Below are 26,143 nucleotides of genomic sequence, written 5' to 3'. Positions count from 1 at the left end.
TTGATTTTTTTCCCCATTCAGAACTCCGTTTTTCTTCAACTTATTTTAGGCATCTGTACGACCACTAAGAAAATATACACAGTGAAAATTAAAAGAAAAAAAAAAACACTTCTTTTACTTCTTAAAATCTAATCAGCCAAAGAAATTAATCTAACAATCATCTAATATGTTAAAAGAAATTAATGAGAAGGAAGAAATTTAACTTGCATTTTCCATTTTTTATTTTCAGTGAGTAGCAAAGAAATGATAGAAGTCCAATTCATAATGAGTAACTACTACTTAATTAAAAATTGGTAAGCTTTGCTGGTACAGATATAAAATAGAAATACTGTCTTTCTTGATATCTTGTTCTTTCTTTCCAGTGCCTAGAACAGTGCTTTGAACATGGTAGACACTCACTGAATTTTGTGAAATGAATGAGCAGAAAGAAGTACAGCAGAAGAATGACTCAACACAACTGTGGAATTCCACAGATATCATGTGATAAATCATGTATGTAAAAGCCGTGATGAAGCAGTCTTGACACACACAGTGGAAAGGTTCATGTCAATGAACTGCACCACTAAAGGCCCAGTAGTAAAAGGAAAGCTTTTAACATATATGTTATCTTTCAAATGAGCAAAGAATGCTTGACAACAGATTTAGCAAAACACACAAAATGCAAATTTCATATTAACTACATGTCAGTTCACACACATTTATCTCTACTTAGGCTACAGAGGATTCACCGAGAATTTATTTACAGTCTCAAGGACCTAAGGAATCATCCATTTATTACATTTAACTTCTATTAGAATAAACCTTGAGAAGCATAACAATGGTTCCATTAGAAGTTTTGATTATTTACAGATAGTGAAATCCAGGTATTATACAAAATTCAAAAATGATTACTAGAGAACTATATTTGCTTTCTTCTTCAAAGGAAACTATTTCTCAAAGACTATCACTGACTAGAAAAAGAAAAAAGTAATCTATGGAATTGTTCTAGCTAGCATGAGTATAGATTCTAGGATGCTGACTAGTTACTGAATTTTGAATCTTAACTATTTTAATAAATAAAGCTACTATTTATCATCAATGAGATTCCATTTTAAATTCAATTTCAACATGAGCCAGAACACTCAGATGGTGCTAAAATGCAAAGGGCTTTCTAGTTGTGAACAGTATTCACCTACTGAATGAAACTAAGCATACCTTTACAAAGAAGTCTTGTTATCATGACAGTCAAGAAGTTCTACACCTATCTTACTATTTTACCTTTATAATCTATAGAAGTCTGCTTAAATATTACTTGTGATTATATAAGCATATACACAACCCTTGATTTTCAATTATACACCAAATGTCAGAATAGAAAGCTATGGGGCTGACTGCTCTCCTACTGTAGATCCTACTGTGGTATTTCCGGTGGAAATTTTGATGTTAAGGACTTCAGGGGCTCTGTGTTGCCCAACTCCAGAGGGCACCGTCACACTGTAGGCTATGTAAATGATGCCCATGACTACAGCGTGAGTAATGTTCCTTGGAGCTAGACAACAGGATAGTCCTACACTGATCAAACTGAGACAGACACTGTAGAGGATGTCTGATTAACTCTTGTCAAACTGTACATGTTAAAGATGTGAGGAGACCCAGAATGAGGAATTAAACAATTTACAAGCTGCCAATATGAATTATCTATTCATAATTTATCTATTCATAAATTATCTATTCATAATTTCAGATTTATCTATTCATAATTATCTATTCATATATTATCTACTTTAATTCTTAAAAGAGCTGTCACTTAATCTAGATCAAAAAACATGTAGTATACGTAAGACTTTTACACAGGAAAGAAGTGGCCAAAGTCTTTTTAAAGAGAAGACTATAAAAACTTGTAGCATGCCAGGCATGCCTCATATATGTAAAAAGTTCACGGCAAGCGACCAAGAAGCTTGGTTCAAGAATTCATTGGCAGTGGTGGCAGGGCAGATCCACTGTGAGCCTGTTATAACCACCACAGTGCCTAATCAGGCAAGGACTTTTCCGCATCTTCTTTTTCTTCCTGTGTCCAGGCCACAGGGCCTTTAAAGCAGGCCAGCCATCCTTGTAGTGCCGGTTGAGAGTTTGAGGATTTACTCTGGGGCCTCGTTATCGCTACTCTATCTCCACCCCCACCCCACCTCCTTGATCTTGCAGGCCCAGACTTTAAAGGCAGGAAAAGGAGGTAAACTAATTTATGAACCCTGACCCATGCTGCCCGCCTCAGTTCAGTTTTGCCTGGAAATCTCTACAATGTGGACAGAGAGTGCTGGGATCACGTGTAATTCAGTTAACTATTAAAAGTCTTTGGAGCTTCCTTTCCCATTTGGCAATTGTACCTTACGTGTTAACTCTCTCAGCAGGAAGGCCTGAAAAAGGAGGGAGTGGGCCTATAAGTGATATTATGACAGGAACTACCTCTCACTTGCTTACTGTTCCATCTCTGAAACCTAACACAGTGTGCAGGCCATAATATGCAACCTAATAACCCAATTAGTTGAGTGGATAAAGATGTGATCTTCAGCCATTAAATAGCATCCTTTCTAAAATCATACAGTACTGATTTTTTTTTTTTTATTATACATCCAGAGAACTCAGTGATAAAAAAGAGAGAAACAATAAATCTTCTCTAGCTACTGTAACTACTAAAGTGGAATTAGCTATTTTTTCTATACCTGTTATTATTTATGATGGTATTAATATGGAAGAGTGGTTTCCAAAAACAATCAATTTTCTAATTTAATATTAGTGCATTTATTCTTTTTTAGTACTTCTAGTTGACTGATGAAGTGACATAGATCACAGATAATCCCAACAAAGGGATGCTGATTGATGATGTTTTGACTATGGCCTATTATCAATACACAATGAAACAAATCTCACCAGGTATTGATAATCTTACCAGCCTGGAACAAAATATGCAGATTCATCTATTTATTCAGCATACTGAAATTTTATAGAAAAGGTTGAAAGAAAAAATCAGTCCTAAGTAACATACTAAATTGTCATGGTGGTAAGACTCATGTGACAAGTATTTAAATATATCACTACCACAAAATATCAGATATACACAGGCCAAATCAAGCTGGTCAAAATACAAAAGGATACACAGTAAAAGCCATACATAAAAGCTGACAACAGAGCAGTGAACTCTCTCCATCTTAAAGACAGAATTATTATAAGGTTGAGCAATGTAGATATTTTCATATATTAGTGTTTTAATAATTAGTTTTCCAAATTTGTGAAAACTCATTTGCAAAGTTAAACATTTTAGCTTCTATTATCACATCAAATGTTAACAAGGGTTTGTAACAGGTCTTCAAAAAGCACAAAGCAACACACAACTACAGTGTTACAATCTTTCAACAATAAAACAAGGTATGAATTACCAAAAAGGTAGTCCTTACCTGTGTATTTTCCTTGAAAATCAGTAAACTTTAATCTATAAAAGGATCTATATTAAAGCTACAAAATAATAACTACATACTTTTACAGCCATGCAGATAATCTAAATATTTTATCTTTAAAACTATTCAATACTATGTTAATCACAAAGTCCATGAAAAAGAATAATAATGACATACAGAAACTCTTGTTTGGCTGTGCTTGTAGGAGATGTAGGAAAATCCTCCAGTCTACAGATGAAGATTCAAGAGAAAGCAGGAAAACAAAAAGGAAGCAAATAAACATTCATGCGTAAATTAGTGACAATATGAGCAATCATTTGGAAAGCTTTTATTTCCCATTTTTAAAATTTTCAAGAAACTTTTCAACTAATTTTTAAAAGTTCCATTTCCTTTTAATTGAAACTGGAAGTGAAAAGCCAAAGAATAAATCCAGAAAGTCTTAACACTACTAGAGTTTGGCAGTGAGTAATTAATAACTTATTTTTTTAATGAAAAAGTTAAGGGATCTTGGCTTGAGATTTTTTTAAAGGCAAGAATTATCAACTAATACTTTTTTTAAAAAATCAATTTTATAAATACGTTTTGCAAATTTAGAGACTATTTGAAGCCCTTCTCTTAAGAGATAATAGATAATGGAGATAAGAGGTTCAAGAGGATAGAATAAATAAAACCCACGAGACATCTAAAGAAATTTGTTGTACTTCTGAATAGGTCAAAGTGACCATGATACTTTAAATTTAGACTCAACAAAGGAATCATGAAACCCAAGGTCTGTGGTGACTTCCTGCAGTAGCATCATAGTGAGGTAGAAGGTGCAGAGGTTCAGGCATCTCTTCTTACTGACTGTATGACTTTAAGCATTTTAGGAAAACACTTTGATATTTCTGAATCTCGATTTATTGTTCTGTAAAGTGGGGATAAAACATCCCAGTTAAAAAAAACAAACAAACAAAAAAAACATCCCAGTTAACAGGACTGTGGTAAGGACTAAATAAAATAATGTATAGGAGGCTCCTGGTCCATGATAGATAACTCCTTTAGATTGTAATTATTACATAATAATACCCTCCTCCCATACTGAATGATCAGAAAAGATCTTGTCTCACAACTACTGGAATTTCCTGGTCTTTAGAAAGACTGCTTAGGAAATGTGATCTGGACCATTTAGGCAGCTATAATGAAATATACTCTTTGGTTCTAGATATACAGGTCCAAACTGCCTCAGCAAGACTTAGACATCCATTTCATCCATCCATTTTATGTTTCCCAAGATAGTCATCACATTACCCATGTTTGAAATGTTATGAATAGACCTGTAATGAGTCAAATTACAACTAATATTTAATATTTATAACATTGAACCAAATCCTCTATTTAGTCAGTATTTAGCATGATAGATGCTTTAAGGGACAATAGTAGGACATTAACTAGTTATAATATTAAGAATAAGCAAATCCTCAAAATCTGACCTAAATTATCAAAATACATTTTGTAGTTATAGCATAAAAGTGCTCCACTGAAAGGAAGTTAGGAATGAAGTGCTATACTCCCAAGTGTATGAGCAAAGTCAATGGTTGAATGTATTGACAACCAAATAGTGATCTAAATATCATGTATAAAGGTAATCATTATCAGAACAATTTTGGACAGATCCACAAATAGAACATATAAAGAAAAGGTGAGAGCAAAGAGTCAGAAGAAAAGCAATATGGAATGGTATACTCACTACAGAAAGCTTACCTATACTATTCGAAGGGTCTCATAGGCTTTATTGTTAAATTCTTTAAATGAAAAAATGGCAAGATAAAGTTTGGAAACCCAGCATGAATATGGGTAATGATTAGTTAGAATAAAATCAAGAGACAGTCTATATTCTCTGACTATAATTTTGTTTTAAATACTTAACTATTTGAATTACGTGAGCCTTTGCATCTCATATGTTTAACTGAAATTTGCACTGTAATCATTTTTCCTGTCACACAATCTTAAAATGTCCCGGGAGTCAGTTTTTTAGGGTGGAAGGGTGGCAGTAGTCCAATTTTAGAAAAGGAATAAATAAGTTTTCTGAGAACATTTCATTTGTGATGTTCTTAGTGACAGAATCACAGTGTCTGGCAACATTAAGTATATAAATCTCAAAATGTAGTAGGTACGGGATTCATCCAATGAATTTTAAGTTTCCTGTAAAACTATAACAAACAAGTTTAAGAGAATAGTAAAAAAAACACACTTACTGTATATTTGGTGTAATCCCTTCAAGCAGCACAATATTGACCCCACCAATATGAGCAGTGGCACATGTCTCAGTCATCTTTTGATGTAAAACATCTTAAATTGGGAAAAAAAAAGTGTATGAATTCTGGAGAGTTGCACTTCATATTAAAATGTCATTTTATTCATAATACGTTCAATGACAAAAGATAACTTTAAAGGTACAATGAAATTTAAACTATTTCCAAACGACTTTTTAAAAAAATTTCCTTGAAGATTTTTATTTCTATGCATTCACATATACATAGGTGTTATACGTCAAAACTGGAGTGATGCTAAATATGTAGTTTAACATGCCATTCATGCACTAAAGAGCCTAATGACATTAAATAGCCTAAGGACATTTTAAATCTCAGAAGTAAAACTTGGCACAGAATACTTACAAGATTTTTTAAAACGTTAAGAATAAGAAAAAGAAACTATACACGAGCACTCTTGATCCGTATAAACGGGAAGTTCCATTCTCTGAAGAAAAACTGCCAAGTAGGAATTTGTGAGACATGGCACTGGCTTTCTTCAGAAAAGAGGCGCCCCAGGGTTAGAATGTCACCTGCCTTTCATTTTTTCCTTCAGTGTGAAACTGCCGTGGATCCTCTTCAGCTCTGACTCCATGGTTAGCCCACCAATGTCCGCCTCCAGGTGCGTGCGGCTCACCATGCCAACCCCAAACACTATTAGAGTGACGTGCTGGGGCTCAGCAGCTGCCACGCTGCGCTTCCTCTGCGTCCTAGTCAAGCTGTTCCTGTCTTGTTCATTCTCAAACACAACTTTACACGTTGGCTCTGTAGGGCTCCGGACTCCTTTAAGTGAACAGAAATACGTAGGTTTAGACGTGAAAACTGCAAAATGGAAGGACATCAACTGACCTTTCTTTCCTGCACGTTCCAAACTGGCCCTCTTTGTCCTCTTCCCCACCAAAATGATTTCTTAAATTTTTCAACATTTTCCCATGGTCAAATTTGAAAATAAATAGTACAGTCAGGTGTTTGAAAGCAGGTCTGTGTGAATTCTTTAGGAGCATACTGTGTAAGGGTTAGGAAGGATGGGAAAAAGGGGTAGCAGAATATCTGATCGCCATCACTATTTTCTCTCCTTGGGCGACTGCCAATTTCTTTGCATTTCAATTATCCAATTATAACATTAAGAAAACATGATGGATAAACTTGTCTTTTTTAGGATTATTGCTATTCTAAACACAAAATTTTTTAAATATAAAAATATCCATTACCTGCTGGTCCAAATGTTTCTGAAGATTTTTCCAGTATTCCTGTTGGATCAGAGATAAGTGAATAGAAGTTAAGCAATTTATACATATTCTGCCAGCACTCAGCTGAAGGCTCACTTTGTTCTGACACTGTAATCGAGTCAGAGTCATCCATATGGATAGTCATATGATCCACCACGTCTTTTGAACCTTTCCTAGACACCTTTGAAGTTCTTCTTTCAGATCTTCCTAATGAATTTTTGTTTCGAGACTCCTTTTTGTTGTTCTCATTGTTGGTCCGTTTGTTCTTTGCATTATTTACTCTATTGCCACCATTAAGACTTCCTCTAGAACTGCGGCTGAAGTCAGATGAGCGAAAATCCCGATGTTTTCTGGTTTTGAAGGTAGGCGTTGGAGAAGCGGATCCAGCTGTATATCTGCTAAGTTTAATGTCAGTCTGGGTCGCTTTGATGTCATCTATCATCGTACTAAATTGATGAATAAGACGAACTAAAGCCATATCTACATGCTGGCTTATTGACTGACAGGAAATAGTAAAGTTGCAGTGAAAGGTATTGTAATAACGCTTGTTGAGATCATGAAAAGAAAGAGCACTGGCAGAGTTCTGAGGGGTGCACACAGACTTTTCCATTACAACAGCGCTGATGCTAAAGGTTTCCAACATCAATGCTGGTTTGAACTCAAGTGGAGGAAGATTCACGTGGCCTTGCCTAAAAATGTGGAAAAAAATGAAAAAAGAAAATGACAAGGTTTTATTTCTTTTTTCCCAGAACCACACAATCTTTATTAACTTGTTAGCAAAATAATCTCCAAGGTGAAGAATAAGCCATTTAAATAATTTTAAGTAAGAGATCAAGTAGAATAAGTTTTTCCAACTTTTTCATAAGTTGGAAACTGGGCCTTAAGTCTTCCTTCTTGATCTTACTCTATGACTAGTCAAAATCAGACTTAATTAATGCTTTCAGTGAAATGATAAAATAATTTTTCTTGCCATCTGATGGCACACCCCAATGGTATTAAAATTTAAAGTCAATAGTAGGTCAACTAGAACATCTTCCTTAACCATCCTCTACTCTTCTGTTAAATATATGGTTTATATATTTAATTTCATCACATTTTATATATTTTGATTTGCTATTTGAAATGAAACCCTGCTGGCATATTTTGCCAAGTTGAAAGTGCTAAGAAAAGCAACTGAAACAAAAATGAGAAATGCACACAAAAGACTTAAAACCTCTATAAAAGTTATTTTGGCAAATCCCCTGCATATCTAAAAATTTTCAGGTAGAAATATTATAGACAATTTTAATATTAAAAAGTCAAAATATCTCAGATTTTCATAAATCAACCACTAATAACAATAAACCTCAAGCACCAAAATTTTAAAAAGATATTTTTCCCCTCTTCTTTCATGTAAAATATGAATGTGTAGTCATATAGGTTAAATTAAACATAGGTTTTTTTTTCTATTGGGAAAAAAAACCCTCCAAGATTCTTTGATATTTTCAATTTGACTTAAAGAATTTATAATTAGAGACTAATAATTCCTTAATGAATACTAGTATTTCTTATTTAATAAGAAAAATTCCACTCTGTGGTATAATTCAAGAAAATGTACAAGCTTAGAGTAAGCCTATAATCAATGCTAAGTGTGCAATCAGAGAAGGAAAAATTAGATTTTGAGAATTAGAAGATATAGAAGAGAGACTCAAAAGAGATTAAAATAATCCACAACTGCAAAAACAAGAACTGAAAACATGTAAGCGAGGCAAAAACGTCTTAAAGAGAGGAGATTCAAGTAAAAGGGGGAAGAAATCTAGCTACATAATGAAGCAGTCATTTAAGGCAAAAGCAGCCTCATGGGTAAAGTTAAAATTAAATATTCATTAAGCCCCTAACATGGTCAACTATCTTGATTGGAGACAGCAAAGATATAAGGAAACCAATATTTATGAGGACATACTACATGCCAGGACTTATGCTAAATGATTTAATAACTGTTCTGGCTTTATGGTCTAGGAGAGTTATACATGTTTATACAAGAAACTGTAACCCAACAGTAAGGTACAATCATTAGTAGAATGAACAATGTGCTACAAAAAAGCCCAGACAAGACTAAAATTAATGACCAGGAAAAGTGTACTGTGACAAAAGTTTCCTAATAAATAAGATCTAAGGTGGAGTTACAGGAGATCTGAGAAATAGAAGCTAACCATGGTATAGTAATAAGAATGTAGAGCACTCAGAGGTGGTGTGATAGTAGAAAAATTAAAAGGAATGTTAGGTTCGGCTAGACTAAAGACAGTAAGTTCAAAGTCACTCAAAGAATTTGTCTGGGAACATAAGAAGGGAAGTGTGGTCAGATGAAGGTCTGGTCTGTAGAAGTATTAGATGGCATTTAGCAGGCCAATAAGTAGGCTGTAAATATAATCTAATATATATATAATCATATTATATATAATTATGCATAACCTAATTATATCAATGATGATACATATACTATATGTGTGTATACACATTTTTATATATACACATATTTTTACATATTAATATATACTTATATGTATGCATATATTTACATGAAAGTAGGCTACTGCAAATAGAAATACAAATTTAACTCAGGACTTTAAACTCTAGTCCAGGAATGTAAGCAGATATTAATGTTTTGGTGTCTGGATTTGATGATTCCAATGTGAATGGATGCAATTACCATGGTTTATAGTTAAATAACACCAGACCCCAACAACACGGTTCAAATTTTAACTAAAATTTACTGCATAAAGTATAAACTTGCTGCTAGCTCTTCAGTCCACAAATCACTACATAAATAATAGACGTACATCATGATCACTGACCAACCACATCGCTCTGTCAAAGTCTGTCAGTGATTGGTCAGTGCACATTTGTTTTTCATTTCATGCACAGACAGTAAAGCATGTAGTTATATTGCCTCCTTGTGATAAACCCACATGACATTTTACAAAAATGGTTAATTAAAAGGGAACTGGACAGCAAAGATGAAAATGAAGCAAAACAAGATTGTGGTGATGAAATTCAATAAAAAGTAAATGGAAAGTTGAAGGGTATAAAATCAACATACAAAAATCTGTTGTTTCTATATGCTTACAATGAGCTAGCAGAAAGAGAAATTAAGAAAACAACCCCATTTACAATCGAAACAAAAATAATAAAATACCTAGGAATACATTTAACCAAGGAGGTAAAAGACCTGTATACCAAAAATCATAAGACATTGTTGAAAGAAACTGAAGACACAAATAAATAGCAAGATATTCTGTGATCATGGACTAGAAGAATTAACATTGTTAAAATGCCCATATCACCTAAAGCAATCTACAGATTCAACACAATCCTTATCAAAATCACAAGCACATTTTTCACAGAAAGAGAACAAAAAATGTATATGGAACCACAAAAGACCCTGAATAGCTAAAGCAATCCTGAGGAAAAAAAACAAAGCTGGAGGTATCATGCGCCCTGACTCTGAACTATATTACAAAGTTAAATTAATCAAAACAGCATGGTATTGGCAGAAAAACATACATAGATCAATGAAACAGAATTGAAAGCCCAGAAATAAATCCACACTGGGCAGTCACATGCAAAAAAAGAAAGAAACTAGACCACTGTCTCACACCATACACAAAAATCAACTCGAAATGGATTAAAGATTTGAATGTAAGACCTAAAATCAGAAAACTCCTGAAAGAAAACTTAAGCACTATGCTTTCTGATATTGGTCTTTGCAAGACTTTTCTGATATGCCTCCTCAGGCAAGGGAAACAAAAGTAAAAATAAACAAATGGAACTACATCTAAATGAAAAGCTTCTGCACAGGAAAGGAAGCCATCAACAAAAGGAAAAGACAACCTACTGAATGGGAGAAGATACTTGCAAATGATATAACTGATAAGGGGTTAATATCCAAAAAATACGTAAAGAGCTCATATAACTCAATAATTTAAAAAATGATTAAAAATGGGCAGAGTATCTAAATAGATATTTTTCCAGAGAAGACATATAGATGGCCAGCAGGCGTATGAAAACATTTGCAACATCACTAATTATTAGAGAAATACAAATCAAAACCATGATGAGATATCACCTCATGTCTGTTAGAATAGCTATCATCAAAAAGTAAGAAATAACAAGTGTAGGCAAGGATGTGGAGAAAGGGAATCTTCATACACTGTTGGTGGGAATATAAACTGGTGTACCACTATTGAATACAGTATAGAAATTCCTCCGAAAATTAAGATTAGAACTACCTTATGATCCAGCTTTCCTACTTCTGGGTATTTATCCAAATAATACAAAAACACTAATTCTAAAAAATATATTCACCCCTATATTCATCATGGCATTATTTACAATAGCCAAGATATGAAAACAACCTAAGTGCCCATCAATGGATGAATGGATGAAGAAGATATGGTACACACACACACACACACACACACACACACACACACACACACACACACACAGAATACTACTCAGCATAAAAAAAGATGAAATCTTGCTGTCTGCAGCAACATGGATGGAACTTGAGAGCATTATGCTAAGTGAAATAAGTCAAACCGAAAGACATACTGTATGATTTCACTTACATGTGGAATATAAAAAACAAATAATAAAATAAATAAACCAAACCAAACAAAAACAAACACCCAGATACAGAGGACAGAGTAGTGGTTACCAGAGGGGAAGGGGCTCAGGTAAGGGAGGGGAGAGCAAAATGGGTAAAGGAGATCAAACGCATGGTAACAAAAGGAAAGTAAACGTTTGGCAGCGAGCATGCTGTAGTGCATAGAGAAGTAGAAATGTAATGTTGTACATGTGAACCTTATATAATGTTATAAACCACTGTTACCTCAATAAAAAATAGAGTTTAAAAAAGTAAATGGAGTTATAGAAGAAAACAACTGAGTATGAAAATATTGACACTTCCACTGTTCTAGAAACTCTAGATATGCAGCTAGAGGAACTCAGAGAAGGCAAACTTACTAGCATAAAGAGGGAGTGGTCATGGCAGAAAGGATGAAGGTATCCCAGAGAAAGGGATGTGGGCAAAAACCTTTCTAGTAAAAAGAACTAGTGAAGATATTTCATGACACTGAAAGTGCAAAGGTAAAATGTTGGAAACTGCTGAGAATGGCGTATGACATTTGCTAAGGCACAGAAAAGATGCTCATTCTGTGTCGTAAGTTACATGATGATAAGAAGGTAAGGACTATACAAACTACCCTTTGATGAGTTTTTAAGAAAGAAATAAAACACCTTAATTCTCAATGTTTCTAATGTTTTAAACTGTACGTACAAAATATTAGTTTTACTATATTTTTCATTTTCCTATACATTTATAATAAACAGTAAGAGACTTTTTAATATTTTGACAAACATTTTTCCAGGTCACAGAACAAAGGTAATTTTCCCCATTAATCTTTATAATCATCAAGGTCACTTCTGCAGTGTTTCTGCTTGCATGGTCATTGTTAATGGTACCACACTATTGTGAAAAGCAAGTCCATACTCTCAGCATGACTTCTGCTCTGTTCCTAACAGAAAATACTACCTGCTACAAGTCAACTCAGAAAGGAGGTTAGGAATAAGTTCTAAGAATAATATATAAAATTACAATCCATAAGATCATAAAAATTAAACTACTGCCACAGTAAATAAAGTGTATTTATCAACATAAGTGCTTTGGCTGACCCTCATACATGTACTAACATCTTACAAAAATATGCCTAAAATTAGGCCTCTTAACCTACTGATAAAATCAACAGGTTTTTAAGGAAACGTGGCTACTGTTTCTGTTAAATGGAAGTTATCTTCTCATTAGGCTATTAAAATTACTACCGCATCAGCACTGGAAGAAAGCAAAGTTAAAAAAACAGATATTATAACTTTTGTAAAAAATTTTACATAAAAACAATAATAATATAAGACACCTTCTTGCTCTTTTGCCTTTTCTCTCTTTGGCTGTGTCTGAATCCACGATATCTGCTCTAAGGCAGTCCAAAGTTCCTGAAAATGAGAGGTGTTCTCCGAAGTACATTCGGTAGCAGAGAGGCATTGCATCCTGTGACTGGATCCCTGTATGACTCAGAAGAGGTTTGAAAACAACCTAAAAGACATAACACATTTATGTTACCTCAACTTAACAATTCATCATTTATTGTGACTTTTTTCTTACACTCTGTCTCAGTACATATTATTAACTGTAGTGTGAAGGGGAAAAAAAAGGGCTTGTATAATAAATATAGCTCTAATTTTACTTAAAACTTAACAGTATTTTTGAGCACCTACTATGTGCCACTCATCTTCAAATTAATCGTAAGGACAAAGATTCCTTGATCCTACTTAAGTGAAAGTACAAGGTAAATAAAATTGTGAATTAGTTTAAATCATTCTACTTCTTGCTTTTAAAAAAGGCTTGAATATCTACTGTGTTTCCATAACAATCTGCTATAAAAGGTTCACAAAAGAGTCTATCAATTTCCTGTGTTAATATAAAAACATTTCATATGTTATATTTTTAATATCTGGTCTATTTTTAAGTGGTATCACTTGGTTGCAAAATAACATTTTCTGACAAAGAACTTCCTTTACATTTTAAGTATCATATATGCTATGGAAATATTAATACACCACTCTGGTTAAATCTCTAGTTAACTGAACTTCATAGCTACTAAGAGGTAACCCAAATAGAAGCAACTATATGTGTGCAATAGTAGATCACTATAATCTTTCTGACTACTCCTTCTCTGCTGCACGGTTCCTTTTCCTCCTTCCACATCCTAAATATAGATGCTATCTATCCGGTGCTTTCCTTGACCCCCTTCTAACTCTTTCACCACACATTCTCACTGAGTGATCTTTTCCTGAAGCTTAAAAAATCTATCAAAATGGAGAAATGCCATTTATGCAATGAAACTCAAGTCTGCACTTTCACTTGTCTCTACATCATCTCATTTGTTTGTGCTTGGGAAAACAGGCTACCCTTGTGAAGGCATGAAGGCCTAGAATGAGAGAATTCAAACAATTCACCCCTCACTGGAAACTTAGGGAGTATTTTTCTCTCCCTTGAATATTTGCTTGGCATACGCTTTCTTGGGTTTACTCTTTCTTAGATTTGCTATTTCATCCTAATGGAAACACTCTTCCCTCTTTAAGGTTCAAACCATCCTCCACCTTTCCTAATCTTTGTTATCTACTTATGCCCCTTAGTTAATCCTGCAAACCCACCAGGTATTTTGGTTCTTTTCTTTTCCATCCCAGTTTATCATCCTGAATGGCTTCTTTGGCCATGCAGATAACTCAACCAATGCTTTAGTTCCAAAGTTATGTGACTTCCTTCCCCCCCCCCCCCATAATCTTGCCTTAAACTCCTTTTCAGCAACTTCCAAGACTGTATATTACATTTCATCACCTCATTTTTCTTGCTACATCTGCTTTGGATCGATCCTCTTCTATTCCTATAGCTGAGCTACTAAGGACACAAGAGGTTCTAAATAACTAGACCCTCAGCACTATTTGGCAATCCTTCTGGGGGTCTGGTGAGCTCTCTTTCACATTCACTCCAACCTTTCCATATATCTAAATCACCTTACACAGTTTTTTATTGTATTACTTAATATTAGTGTCTCTGGTAGATTTTAGAGTCTTATATGTAAAATAGTATAGTTGTCTCTAAAAATGTGTATTGGATGCTAATAAATACAATGAATGTATATACAGGCCAAAATAGACATAAAAAATATTTCTTTTCTCTCTCTTTTTAAAAAAAGTGAAAGAATCCCTAAAAACTACTCCAATGTATGAGAGAAGTAAATCTCAAGAAAGTTTAAAAGTGCTTGACACACTTCTTAACATAAATCACCTCCTATTGTGAGAGAAAGTTGAGGCTATCAATTTGCAAACTTACCTGTACAGTTATGAACTGTCCTTATTGCCTTCCCAAACATTCTCAGGGGAAAAAGTACTTTTTATGTCAAAAAGTATCTCTCTCTATAAATGACTTTAAATTCCAACACTTCTCATCCCTCCCTGAATCTTTCTCTATCAGTTTACCCTCCTTTCTTTCTTTTTTTTTTTTTTTTTTTTTTTTGATCAGGACCTTCCTAATTCCTCCTAAGTAAAAAATATGCTCGAGTCTCTTTCATCCTGAAAAAATAACACCTCTTAATATCCATATCCTACTCTCCCACCTGCCTTCTGGTCACTCAAACTAGAAAGTACATTTCAAAGGATTTTGTTCTCTACTCCCTACGTTTAGTCAATTAAATAAGATCCCCACAATATTTCTCCTTTACCTATCAAAGCCATAACCATCTAAGCTAAGAGCTTCATTACCACTTGTGTGAACTATATTAACTCATCTTTTCACCTCTAGTTTCTGTACTTCAATCCATTTAACACATTGCTACTCATATAACATTTCCACATGTACAGTTCCAGGCACTTTACTCCTCTGCTCTAAAATCTTCAGTGCCTCCCCACTGCTCGCTCAAGTCTTCACATAGCACTAAAGACTATAGGAAATGATGAAATTTAACTTTCTAGTCATGTTATTTTGCCAATCTCTATCTCCAAATAACAAAAATGTTGCTATACGAGACAACTAACTATATGCCACTCTTCAGTTTAACGAGTATCTATAGATGCTTAATTTGTATTTATAATTAACCCATGTACTTTTTAAAGGTTCCTCCTTTTTTCATGAAGGCTTTAGGCAGACAGGCAAGGAAAAAGATTTTCACTAGAATTCCACGGTGCACATACTTGATGGTTCCAGCTGCTAAGTACTGCTCAATGCGAGGTCACTATAATTAGGGAAAAACAGACTGGCTCACCTGAGCATCAGCAAGCTGTACAGCAGGAAACCCTTGGTTGGCTTCTTCTACACCTACCACATCATCCTGACTAGTGCTATGCTGAGAATGTGTCCCATCCAAAGTATTCTGGTCACTAGACAAGACAGTGTTGAAATCTGAGGCTGAGGGTATTGTAGGAAGATTGGGTGCAACACCTAAAAGAGCAAGTGTTCAAAAATAAAATCTAAATTACTGGGAAATGAAAACAACATAAAGGGGCACAGCAAAGTAAACTTATGAAACTTGTATTATAATTGTATTATCAGACCCTTTAAATTGAGAAGGGAAAAAATAGCACTTTCCGTTTATTTTACAGACATGATTTATTAATAAAAAACGAAATTAAACTTTATTTTCAGAATATATCACTCATCCTCGTACATGAAGTATGTATTAGAGCCAGTCACTCCAAAATATAAAACTTTAGGGCTGGAAGATCTTTGAAAAAAGCATTTGATATCCCATCAGCTTTGCACTGAGGAACAGAATTATAGACAGTAGCAGGGCTACAAAAAGCAGCTGCAGCAGGACAAAAGCCATAGGCATCACAGAATCCCACATATAAATTTCTTCCCCACTATGCTTTCCCAAGGTGGAACAAAAATGAAATGGCACTATTTCTTTCTTCGGTACTCCCTTTATCCTTTAACTCGCCAGGCAAAGGACCTGTGATAGAGGGGAAATGTTCCTTTCTGGTTCTTTTGAAATTTAAACTCTATGCAGTAGTGAGACCAGCGCCAGAAAAGTGCTGAGAGCTGGTAAAAGCACCATCCTTCTATCTTCTTCAACCAAGGGCCAATACTAAGAACTAGCACGTCTTAGCGCTCTTAAAGAGTCAGAATTAGGATCAGTTCCAGATTCAAAAGTGGTCCATGCACTGGCAAAATAAAACGACTGAGTAAGTAGTCATATATCAACTACTTTTCATAATTTCATATTTTTTGTCTGAAGAAAATTTACAAGTGATCCAATAGCTGTTACACAGATTAATTTCAGCTGCCCTCAGTAACTAGGTTCAAAGGCTACCTCACATATTCTTTTTAAAAATATATACATATTTTTACAATAAAATAATAAATGCATCTAGTGAATTTGGAAAAACAAAAAAATAGCAAAGGATAGGAAAGAAAGAGTGGCTCCATTTATGTTACTGGAAATAGCCACCAATATTTCTTTGTGAATTCTTTGCCTGTTTTCCTGCTACTTATAAATATTCCTTTAAAATTAATAAATTTTCCTCATTTGTTTCCCTCCTTGAGGGCAAGAATCTTACTTTATTCCTTTTAGTACTCCTTCCGATTTAATTAAATACTTAAGTAACTATAAAGAGTATATAGATGCTTGTCATTATTCCTCAGAGGACTCTGGATAAGCTGAGAGTATTTTCTATATTGTAGGTACACGATGCTGTAATTATACTTCGCATTTTTTCATTTACCTCCTCTTGGTGTTTTGAAAATTAAACCACACACACTAAATGGAAGTTTTAAACTCTTTAAATTATATATAATCTCGCATTTGACATATTTGCCTTTCCACAAGAACACTGAGCGACTGCTTACAACTCTCTCAATTGCAATATTAGCAAAGGCATTTCATAAATGAGCCAATTTCAACTAAACAGTACTTAAACGTTTGAGATTTTTTTAACCATCCTCTGAAAAACAGGATTTTAACATAACTTCACATGTACCCCTTAGATGGTTAAGTAAAATAATGTGATAGCTCAATACCTGTTGGGAGACTATTGTGTCCTGATTTTGTAACAGGAGATTCTTGCACCACACTTCCTCGATTACCCACAGCATTTGACATCCAATTATAGAAACTCACAGATGATGGCTCAGATAACAAAGGGTGTTCAGATAACATATCAGTGGCCATTGTGTTTCCTGAAAATAAAGTTTTACTGAGTATAGTATTACTTATGTACTAAGGAGCAGAAAATGTGATTTATTTTTTGAAAAGTCAGGTTAAATTATCTGCCTTTTGCATGTCTTTAAACTCACTGCATGATGTTGGTATTTGGACATTAAGGCATTAATAAATAATTTATTGCTATCATAATGGGAAAAAATTCACTGCTGGCTGGCCTAGACAGCATTCCACACCATGCCTAGGTTGATAGTAATGGCAAATGTTGCAATTTAAAAATGCAAACTAAGGGCACGAGACACCAACAAGTTATAAGCAGAACAGTTTCTCAAAACACTTTCTCAAAGATAAGGTGTAATACAAAAGACTAGATATGCAACCAAAGTATATATCTAAATAAACGTTAAGTCCTGTTTTTGTTTTCTTAATCTCCCACAGAAGTAAGCTTATAATTGTCAAAACTAAGGATATACCTGTTCTCGTTAGGGAGCTACTTTTCACCGCTGCATTACTTCTTTGAGGGGTCCCTTCCAGGAGGTTGTGCAAGCTTGGGAAGCTTCCAGTCAGGTAGCTGAGTAGGCTCTCCTTCCTTGGACTCTCCTTAACTGGCACGCCTGTACGTCCCACATGCACCGGAGAATCTGTGGCAGTGTCACCACTGGTATAGCTCAGAGAATGATACGGGTGAATGCCCTATAAAAGGAACAACACGGGGCTCTTTCTTATGCACATAAAAATGACTACTGATAACCACGACTACTCACTGTTTTTATTACTAGTTATTGTTTACATTAAAACAACTGTGTCTATCTAAACAGTTTGTGTCTATTAGAATTATGGTGAATCCCAAATGTATGTGATAATGTTTTATAACTCTACAGTACAATACAAAGGACAGCATTTATTATCATTCATTTAATTTTAACAATGATTAATGCCCTTTAAAATCTGAAGAGGGAGTCTGGTGGTAAGATGTCTATCCCAAAATTCTTCATACTATACTACTCCTCTTGGTACTCTGATAATAAATTTCTGTGTTAAGACCTGATTCTCTGTAAAGCTCTAATATACCAAAAAGAATTTCCAGCAATTCTCTGAAGAAAAAAAAAAAAATCAAAAATTACACAATTGTCCAATCTCTATCTGTTCTGTCACATCTAAGACTGGAATTCCAGATCAGTTTAAAACAGTACAAAGAAAGACCATGCAGACAGAAAGATCCTGAAAAGCAGAGATCTGAAACAAAGCACTTTTAATTTTAATTCTTTGGACTTTTGTAATCCATAAACAAAGGAATGTTCAAAAACATTTCTGAGAGAGAACAGCATTATAGCAAACACCTAGGGACTTCCCTGGTGATGCAGTGGTTATGAATCCGCCTGCCAATGCAGGGGACATGGGTCCAATCCCTGGTCTGGGAAGATCCTGCATGCCGCAGAGCAACTAAGCCCGTGCACCGCAACTACTGAACATGCACTCTAGAGCCCACGAGCCACAACTACTGAGCCCATGCGCCTAGAGCCCGAGCTCCATAACAAGACAAGCCACCGCAAATGAGAAGCCCACGCACCGCAACGAAGAGTAGCCCCCGCTCGCCACACTAGAGAAAGCCCGCACGCAACAACGAAGACCCAACGCAGCCAAATTAAATAAATAAATAAATAAATTTTTTAAAAAATAGCAAACACCTAAATATGATCAGAGCATCTGGAAAAACTATAAACCAGGAAAAATTCTGAGACAGATTAAGGGGTGGAGAATTTAAAGTGTCCCGGCCTTGTAACTATACTGCAGAAATAGAATAAGCCTATAGCCCAAACTTTAAAAAATGTATATCAAATTAAATGTTTTAATTAAAAGAGCAATACTTACACAAAATAAAACTTTCAAAAGCACAAAAGACTAGTCAATAAAAAAGTATCTCCTGAGCTCCAGTCTACTAGATCCTTTCCCCGAGAAGTCCTCTTAACCATTTCTTATCTATCCTTATATAAATAATTTGACTATATAAACACATATACATATTTATCTTTTTTTAACACACAGATGCATATTGTCCTATACTTTTATTTTTACTTGAACCAGTGCACTTTGGTGATCATTCCACATCCACTTAGAGATTCTACTTTATCTTTTTGAAGTCTTCATAGTAGGCATCCATATGAGGGTACACTAATTTATTAGTCCTCAAATAGTCATTTATGTTGTTTCCATTATACTCCTATTGTAAATGGTGCTGTAAAGAATGTTCTTGGACATGTGTCCTTGAGCATTTATGAGCATTCATTTCTTTAGAATCAGTTCCTGGACATGGACATACTGTTAAAAGGCATTACATTTAAAATTTTACATTTAAAAATTGACAAACTGTTCTTCAAAGAGGTTATGCCAGTTTACACTCCCACCCAGTACCGTATGAAAGTGTCTTGTTTTCTTACATCTTCACCAACATATACTATTAAACTTTCAGATTTTTCAACCTGACAGGTGGAAATGGAATCTCATTTTATTTTACATTTATATTTCTTTATTTGTAAGAGAATACATTTTCATATTTGTATATGAATTTCTCTGTGAACTGCCTTTATTTTCTATTTGGTTGTGCCTTTTTAGTGATTAAGAAGAGATCTTTACACATTAGGAAATTAGCCCTTTGTCATATGTCTTTCCATTTTGTTTACAATACTTTTTTTTCTGTGTAGAAATTTTATATTTTAATATAGTGAAAAATACGATTTACCTAATGGATTCTTGGTATTAATTATTAATTTAAGATTATACCCAGACTGTCAAAGGAAGTTAAAATATTAACTATTTGCTGTTTTCAGTGCTCAGAAAAGGAAACTACCAAAAAATAAGTAACTCACAACAACAGCAAATAACTTACTAAGTGCTTACTATGAGCCAGGTATTGTTCTAAGCATTTTTCATGTATGAACTCAATTATTTCTTACAGCAACCTTCTGAAGGAGGTTACTATTATAATCTCCATTTTTAACATATGAGGAAACTGACACACAGTGCAGTTAAAAACTTAAGTCACAAAACAATTAAGTGGCAGGGGCAGGAGTGAAACCAAGGCAGTCTGACTCCTGAGTGGCAGTCAACCACTCTGCTATCCATATGTCTTATTTTATCAAGCACTGGTTAAATTTCTTAAAACAAAAAAAATGTATAATTAAGGTCATAAACTAGCCTAACTCAAACTGTATTTTGATCATGTACTACCTATAAAACTTCTCATGAAAACTAATAACTGTAAGCTGATCAACATTTCAATATTGTTTTTTATTGAATACAATATTCAATAAATTGAAAAGAGAGCCCTAAGGCTTGGTAGTTAAAGTAGTCCTTGTTCAATATTAATTACTGACTGTTGATATAATTTTCAAAGAAATGTATAAACTAAAAGTTACTAATCATGTTAATTTCAACATAAAAACACTTGAATATTTAGGGCAAATACCTAATATTTACATTTGAGATAACCAAAAGTTTAGGTCTTCTCTGTAAGTCTAAGTAACTCTAACCAAAGGCAGCAACAATGTACCTTTATTTTTAATGCAGAGTCACTATGGGTATGAGTCTTAGATAGTTTCCTCATTATCTCAGCTCCAGTTACAGGTCCAGAACTACCAGGTGGAGGCCGGTTGGCTGTTCCCTCCAGCAGCATTGTGTGTTCACTGACTGTGGCTGAAACAGTTCAAAACAATAAGTGGGCTATAGATTATCATATAATCTTGAAACAACAACTCCAATGTTCCTGGTTGTATAACTAAACTCAACTTTTCATATTTCTTGAAAAACTAATTGTGCACTCTGCTATAACATTCACTCTTCTGTCTTTTTATTCTTCAAACCCCAGTCTTCTAACTCAGTCTCAAGAAAGGAACAAACAGCTTCTACTCAGTCTTTCACATGTCACCCAAATGGCACAGAAATCAAAAACTAATTCAACTATGCTGAAGAAAGTACAAAATGTTCACAGATTAACCTAGGCATTTGCAGATAATTAGAAGGGATGTTTACTGCACTATTCTTTCACTTTTGGGGTAGACTTGAAATTTTTTAAAATAATAAAATCCAGCCTATTACACATAACATATTTATTTGTTAAATACAAAGTTTTTCTAATTTATTTTTTAAAAGCTTGGTAAAGTATTATATGTAGATGTTCTGAAAGCTCTAATTTTAAGACTACTATCCTTTTCCATGGTACTTTTAATTTTTTTTCAAAATATCACAAGATAAATTTTCATTGAATATTATATATCATGATAATAATAATTATCCTTTGAAAAAGCATTTAAGTATGCATGTATATTTCTGTAATGCATTATCTACTGCCTATGTTCTGGCACAGTCATTATAATGACAGAATTGTGGGCTGAATGCATACCTCTAAACATTATACAAATTCAGAACCAAACAGGCACCAGGTAAAATTCAAATTTAAAAGACTGGTATAGGGAGCATGATAAATAGACAAATAAAAATATAAATTTCAAAAAGAAATTCAAATGTGTTTCACTCAAAACATTCTAGTTATACAAAGATGTCTGTTAACTGTACTGGATAGATTAGGAGAAGAAATCTTCTGTATTTCACAAAATTAAACTTAGAAGTCAAGTCTGTATAAAGATTCCAACATTATTACCACTTACTTGGACTAATACAAATCATAGTTGTATAATTAAGCCATGACATTTTCAAATTTGGGACAAAAATTATTAAAATTATCACAAGTATTAGGTTACCAAGTACATAGTATCTAGAAAAAATATTTACAAAAGTACCTGCATCAAATTCAAATTCTGCTCCGTCAGCACTGGTGTCACTCTGAAGACCACCTCCGTTGTCCAGCCCAAGCCCATCTTCATGATCGTGGTCCACAGCTGACTGAGGTTTCAGGGGCTGAGCGGGTCGGTGTAAACTCACTCCTTTAAAGGCTGGTGTCACTACAATAAACTTCATCCACTGCCTTGCCAGTGCAACTAAACCTTTCTTTAAAGTTACCAAAGCAGGAAGGCCATCACTCTGTAACAACAATGACATGGTTAGGAGTAATCTTGCTGTAACAATAATAGTTACTATTTAAGTGTTCTGCATACATTTATTCATTTAAATCTCATAACTCCCATTTAGAGATGAGGAAACTGGAATTTATATGTTGAGTAATTTGTCCAAGTTTACACAGGAGAGTCACTATTTCAAGCTGATTATAGAACTCAATCTCTAAACACAATGTTGCATCTTTCTATCATAAACAACACAGCAGTACCAGGTAAATAAGAGACTAAACATGGGGTGTAAAAGTGGGATTTTCCTTAAGAAGCATTCAATGCACTTTACCTGCTTTGCTCAAATGAAGAATTAAATGTATTTTGTGCTACCTGGAATATTCATCAAGCAAAGAGGAAATTATTTCTTTCAAAGATTAGGTAACCACCCCTATTTTAACATTAAAAAATTAATAAATTACTATAGTTAAATGACAGACATAGAAGGATTTGTAACTGCTTTGAAACTTAAATATATGATCAGTAAGAATTACATAATTTAGAATATATTTTATTCCACATGGTGATGATTTTACGAAAGAAAATTTGCCTATTGGAGCCTTAGCCTAAGGAGAAAATATGCAACTCCTCTCCCTCCCCTTTCCTACAATTCCTTGTATTAGGAATAATAGCTTTGACTGAAGAGAGCCATTTACTAGGTGGCAGGAATCACCTCATTTACTTTCTGAGGAACATCAGGTCCCTTAGCCTGTCCTTTCATTCCTAGACTCAAGTAAGGAGGGTCATCTTGTGTTTCTTCCTCTTACATGGAAACCATATCCCGGCAGAGCATCCATCCGTGAGAAATGCCTGCCTATGACTAGATGGGCAAGTTAACCTTGCACTGTGGATCTCCCAGTCTTCAATTCACAGGGTGGGAGTAGAAAGCACTATATCAGCCTCAGGTCTAAGTACCTTTATGAAATCCATAATTTACTCCAGATTCTTTCATTAGAGGTTATCAGGAGCTTGACTGGCCATTAATAATACTGATACATTGATTACTAATTTGGCTAAAGATTCCTGTGTATTCTCTATTGACCAGAAACTTGGAGAGGGAGATCCTCAAGCTCTAAGCCTCTAATCATGTGCTTCCATAGTGCTTTTCTAGTGCAGAGATATACTGTATTTATTTGTACAGTTACATATTCCCCCCTCAATCATTAATTAGTCCTTATTTTATTAAACATTTCTGTGAAATTTGACTCTAATGATTACTCTCTTGCTTGAAATTCTTCATACCTTTGGTTTCTAAAACCTTCTTTCCCGGTCCTTCTACCTCTTCTTTTCCCTCCTCAGCACTCTGTGTACCTCTATGCGCCCTCTCCATTAAATTTACTTTAATTTTGGTATTTATCAGGGATCCATCCCTGACCAGTTTCTCACTCAACATATCATCCCTAGAAGGCTCATCCATATCCGCAGCTTCTAACACTTTCATGCTGGCAACTCCCAAACCATTCATTTGAGCCCAATCCTGTCAATAGGCTGGATATCTGACCACGTTTCTCCTTTGGACTTCCCATACTCATCTCAAACCTTGTGGGTCAACGGCTACTCAACAGAATAGAGGCTTTTTTAAAGCTAACATATGATTCCGGTAACTCACCATTGTAGCGTCATCAATGATGGAGTAATTTGCCTGGTGCAGGTAGTGATGTAGTATATTACACAGTAAACATGAAGGATTTTCTTGGAGAAAGCGGGCAACTTTTGTAAGTCTGTTGTATTTACTTCTTAAGGGAAAATGTACACTTTTATTCTGTAAAAAGCAAAACAACAGATTCAGAATGACACAGCAAAGATACAACAAACAAAAGATATCTAGAAATTAAGAACTTGCAGGTCTGATGTTTTCCAACAATGATAATAAGGGATCATTTTCAATAATAAACTTTGTATGATACCTTGTATTGTTGAAAGACATACCTCTAATGCTTCTGTCATTATGCATCCCATAACAGCACAAATTCTCAAGGTTCCCTCGGTTTCTAATTTGTTTAAGGATGACTTGAGTTGATCAATGGGAACAAGCCATGCACCAACAGCAGGAGTTGCAGTGCTTAAAAGGTTTAGCTGCCTTTTAAAATGAAAAAAAAAAAAAAAATTATAAAAACAAGTGTTAAGATTTGTATTTCAATCTCCCATACCTACTGTACTTAGTGGCTATTTTATTTAGGCAAAATTACCTTTCCTTTTGACCACTAGATAAATTCTGAACATATAAGTAGGAAATGCAAAGAATAGATAACAGAAAATAAAGAAAAATATAAAAGTCTGTTAGAGGTGAAAAGAGTATATAAAAACCTTATGGCAGGGTGACATATAAAAATAAAACTAAAACCCTAGGAAAGAAGAAGGGTCAAACAAATTGGGAATAATGTCTATAGAAAGTATGAAGTAGGAAAGATGGAAAAGAAACTGGCAACCCTAATACTAGATATATCAGAAAAACAATTCAAAAAATACATGAGACAGAACTGTATGTTATTTAAAATAAAGAAACATCAAGGGATAGCAATATATTTTAAAAACTTTTTACCTAGAAAATGCATGTGCAGGAGATCTCACATTGGTGGGAGCAGCAAAACTAAACCAAATTTCCTTGATGGTCAACTTCATGCTACAGGAATCTGGAGGTGGAGGCATTAAAGGTAGATCTTTTTTCAAATCATCAGATTCAACTCCTTCATCCTATATAAAACAGAGTATCAAAAACTTATTAATGTATAGTCCCTTAAAGCCACTAGCACAGAGTGTTTTACGAACAAAACCTTTCTATCAAATCAAGTTCTACAGATAACACCGTGATATAAAACAGGTAACATAAACCTTGCTCAGCCTAATCCTTATTCTGAGAAATACCTCTGGATCCTTGAAGCTCCAAGGAGCACAGTCTGAAAAACACTGCATTATAACGAACCATAAATCAGAGATCTTAGAACTAAAGTGTTTCTCTCAATCACTTCATTCAGTCACATTTGTTTAGGGATACTGTTTTTTTTCCGATGAGAGAAAGAAGTTTTATGACTTGCCAGAGGTCATACAACTATTAAGTTGGAGAATGAGTGACAGCATTAAGGTCTTCTGCTTCCTACTGCAATCTATTTTCCATTCTATTTTAATAGAATATTTCAAACTTCCAAATAAAGTGCCATAGGAAATACTATTATAGCCTATGTTCAAATAAATAACACTATACAATAAAAAATTCTTAGTTATCTTGGATGCTAGTAATCAGAATCTGTATTGAGAAATAGGAATAATATTTTTTAAACATGTAATCACCACTCTTCAGAATGCAGGGAGGTAAGAAGCATAATATTAAAGAAACAAACAAAATCCATTGCCTGTTATATCTGTTTAATAGGTTTCTAATTC

The 26,143-nt window shown here is 34.3% G+C and overlaps 1 protein-coding gene across 7 annotated transcripts in view; it reads right to left on the bottom strand.

Annotated features, from left to right (window-relative positions):
* BLTP1 (bridge-like lipid transfer protein family member 1) overlaps nt 1–26,143 on the bottom strand; it is a 211,242-nt gene that overhangs the window by 75,930 nt on the left and 109,169 nt on the right. For 6 of the 7 annotated variants that reach the window (XM_068543392.1, XM_068543385.1, XM_068543389.1 and 3 more), the window contains 13 exons: nt 25,305–25,456; nt 24,692–24,842; nt 24,372–24,524; nt 22,499–22,739; nt 21,253–21,395; nt 18,176–18,395; nt 17,561–17,719; nt 15,807–15,982; nt 12,903–13,078; nt 6,931–7,637; nt 6,257–6,502; nt 5,666–5,759; nt 3,609–3,659 (listed from right to left, as the gene is read on the bottom strand). In XM_068543392.1, coding sequence (XP_068399493.1) covers nt 3,609–3,659; nt 5,666–5,759; nt 6,257–6,502; nt 6,931–7,637; nt 12,903–13,078; nt 15,807–15,982; nt 17,561–17,719; nt 18,176–18,395; nt 21,253–21,395; nt 22,499–22,739; nt 24,372–24,524; nt 24,692–24,842; nt 25,305–25,456 — 2,669 coding nt within the window. The remainder of the gene's footprint in view (nt 1–3,608; nt 3,660–5,665; nt 5,760–6,256; nt 6,503–6,930; nt 7,638–12,902; nt 13,079–15,806; nt 15,983–17,560; nt 17,720–18,175; nt 18,396–21,252; nt 21,396–22,498; nt 22,740–24,371; nt 24,525–24,691; nt 24,843–25,304; nt 25,457–26,143) is intronic. The other variant, XM_068543388.1, reaches the window with a different exon arrangement.

Source organism: Eschrichtius robustus, chromosome 4 (assembly GCF_028021215.1).
Source record: "Eschrichtius robustus isolate mEscRob2 chromosome 4, mEscRob2.pri, whole genome shotgun sequence".
NCBI lineage: Eukaryota > Metazoa > Chordata > Mammalia > Artiodactyla > Eschrichtiidae > Eschrichtius > Eschrichtius robustus.
The sequence above is the reverse complement of the archived record's forward strand: the minus strand, read 5'-3'. Positions and strand labels throughout refer to the sequence as shown.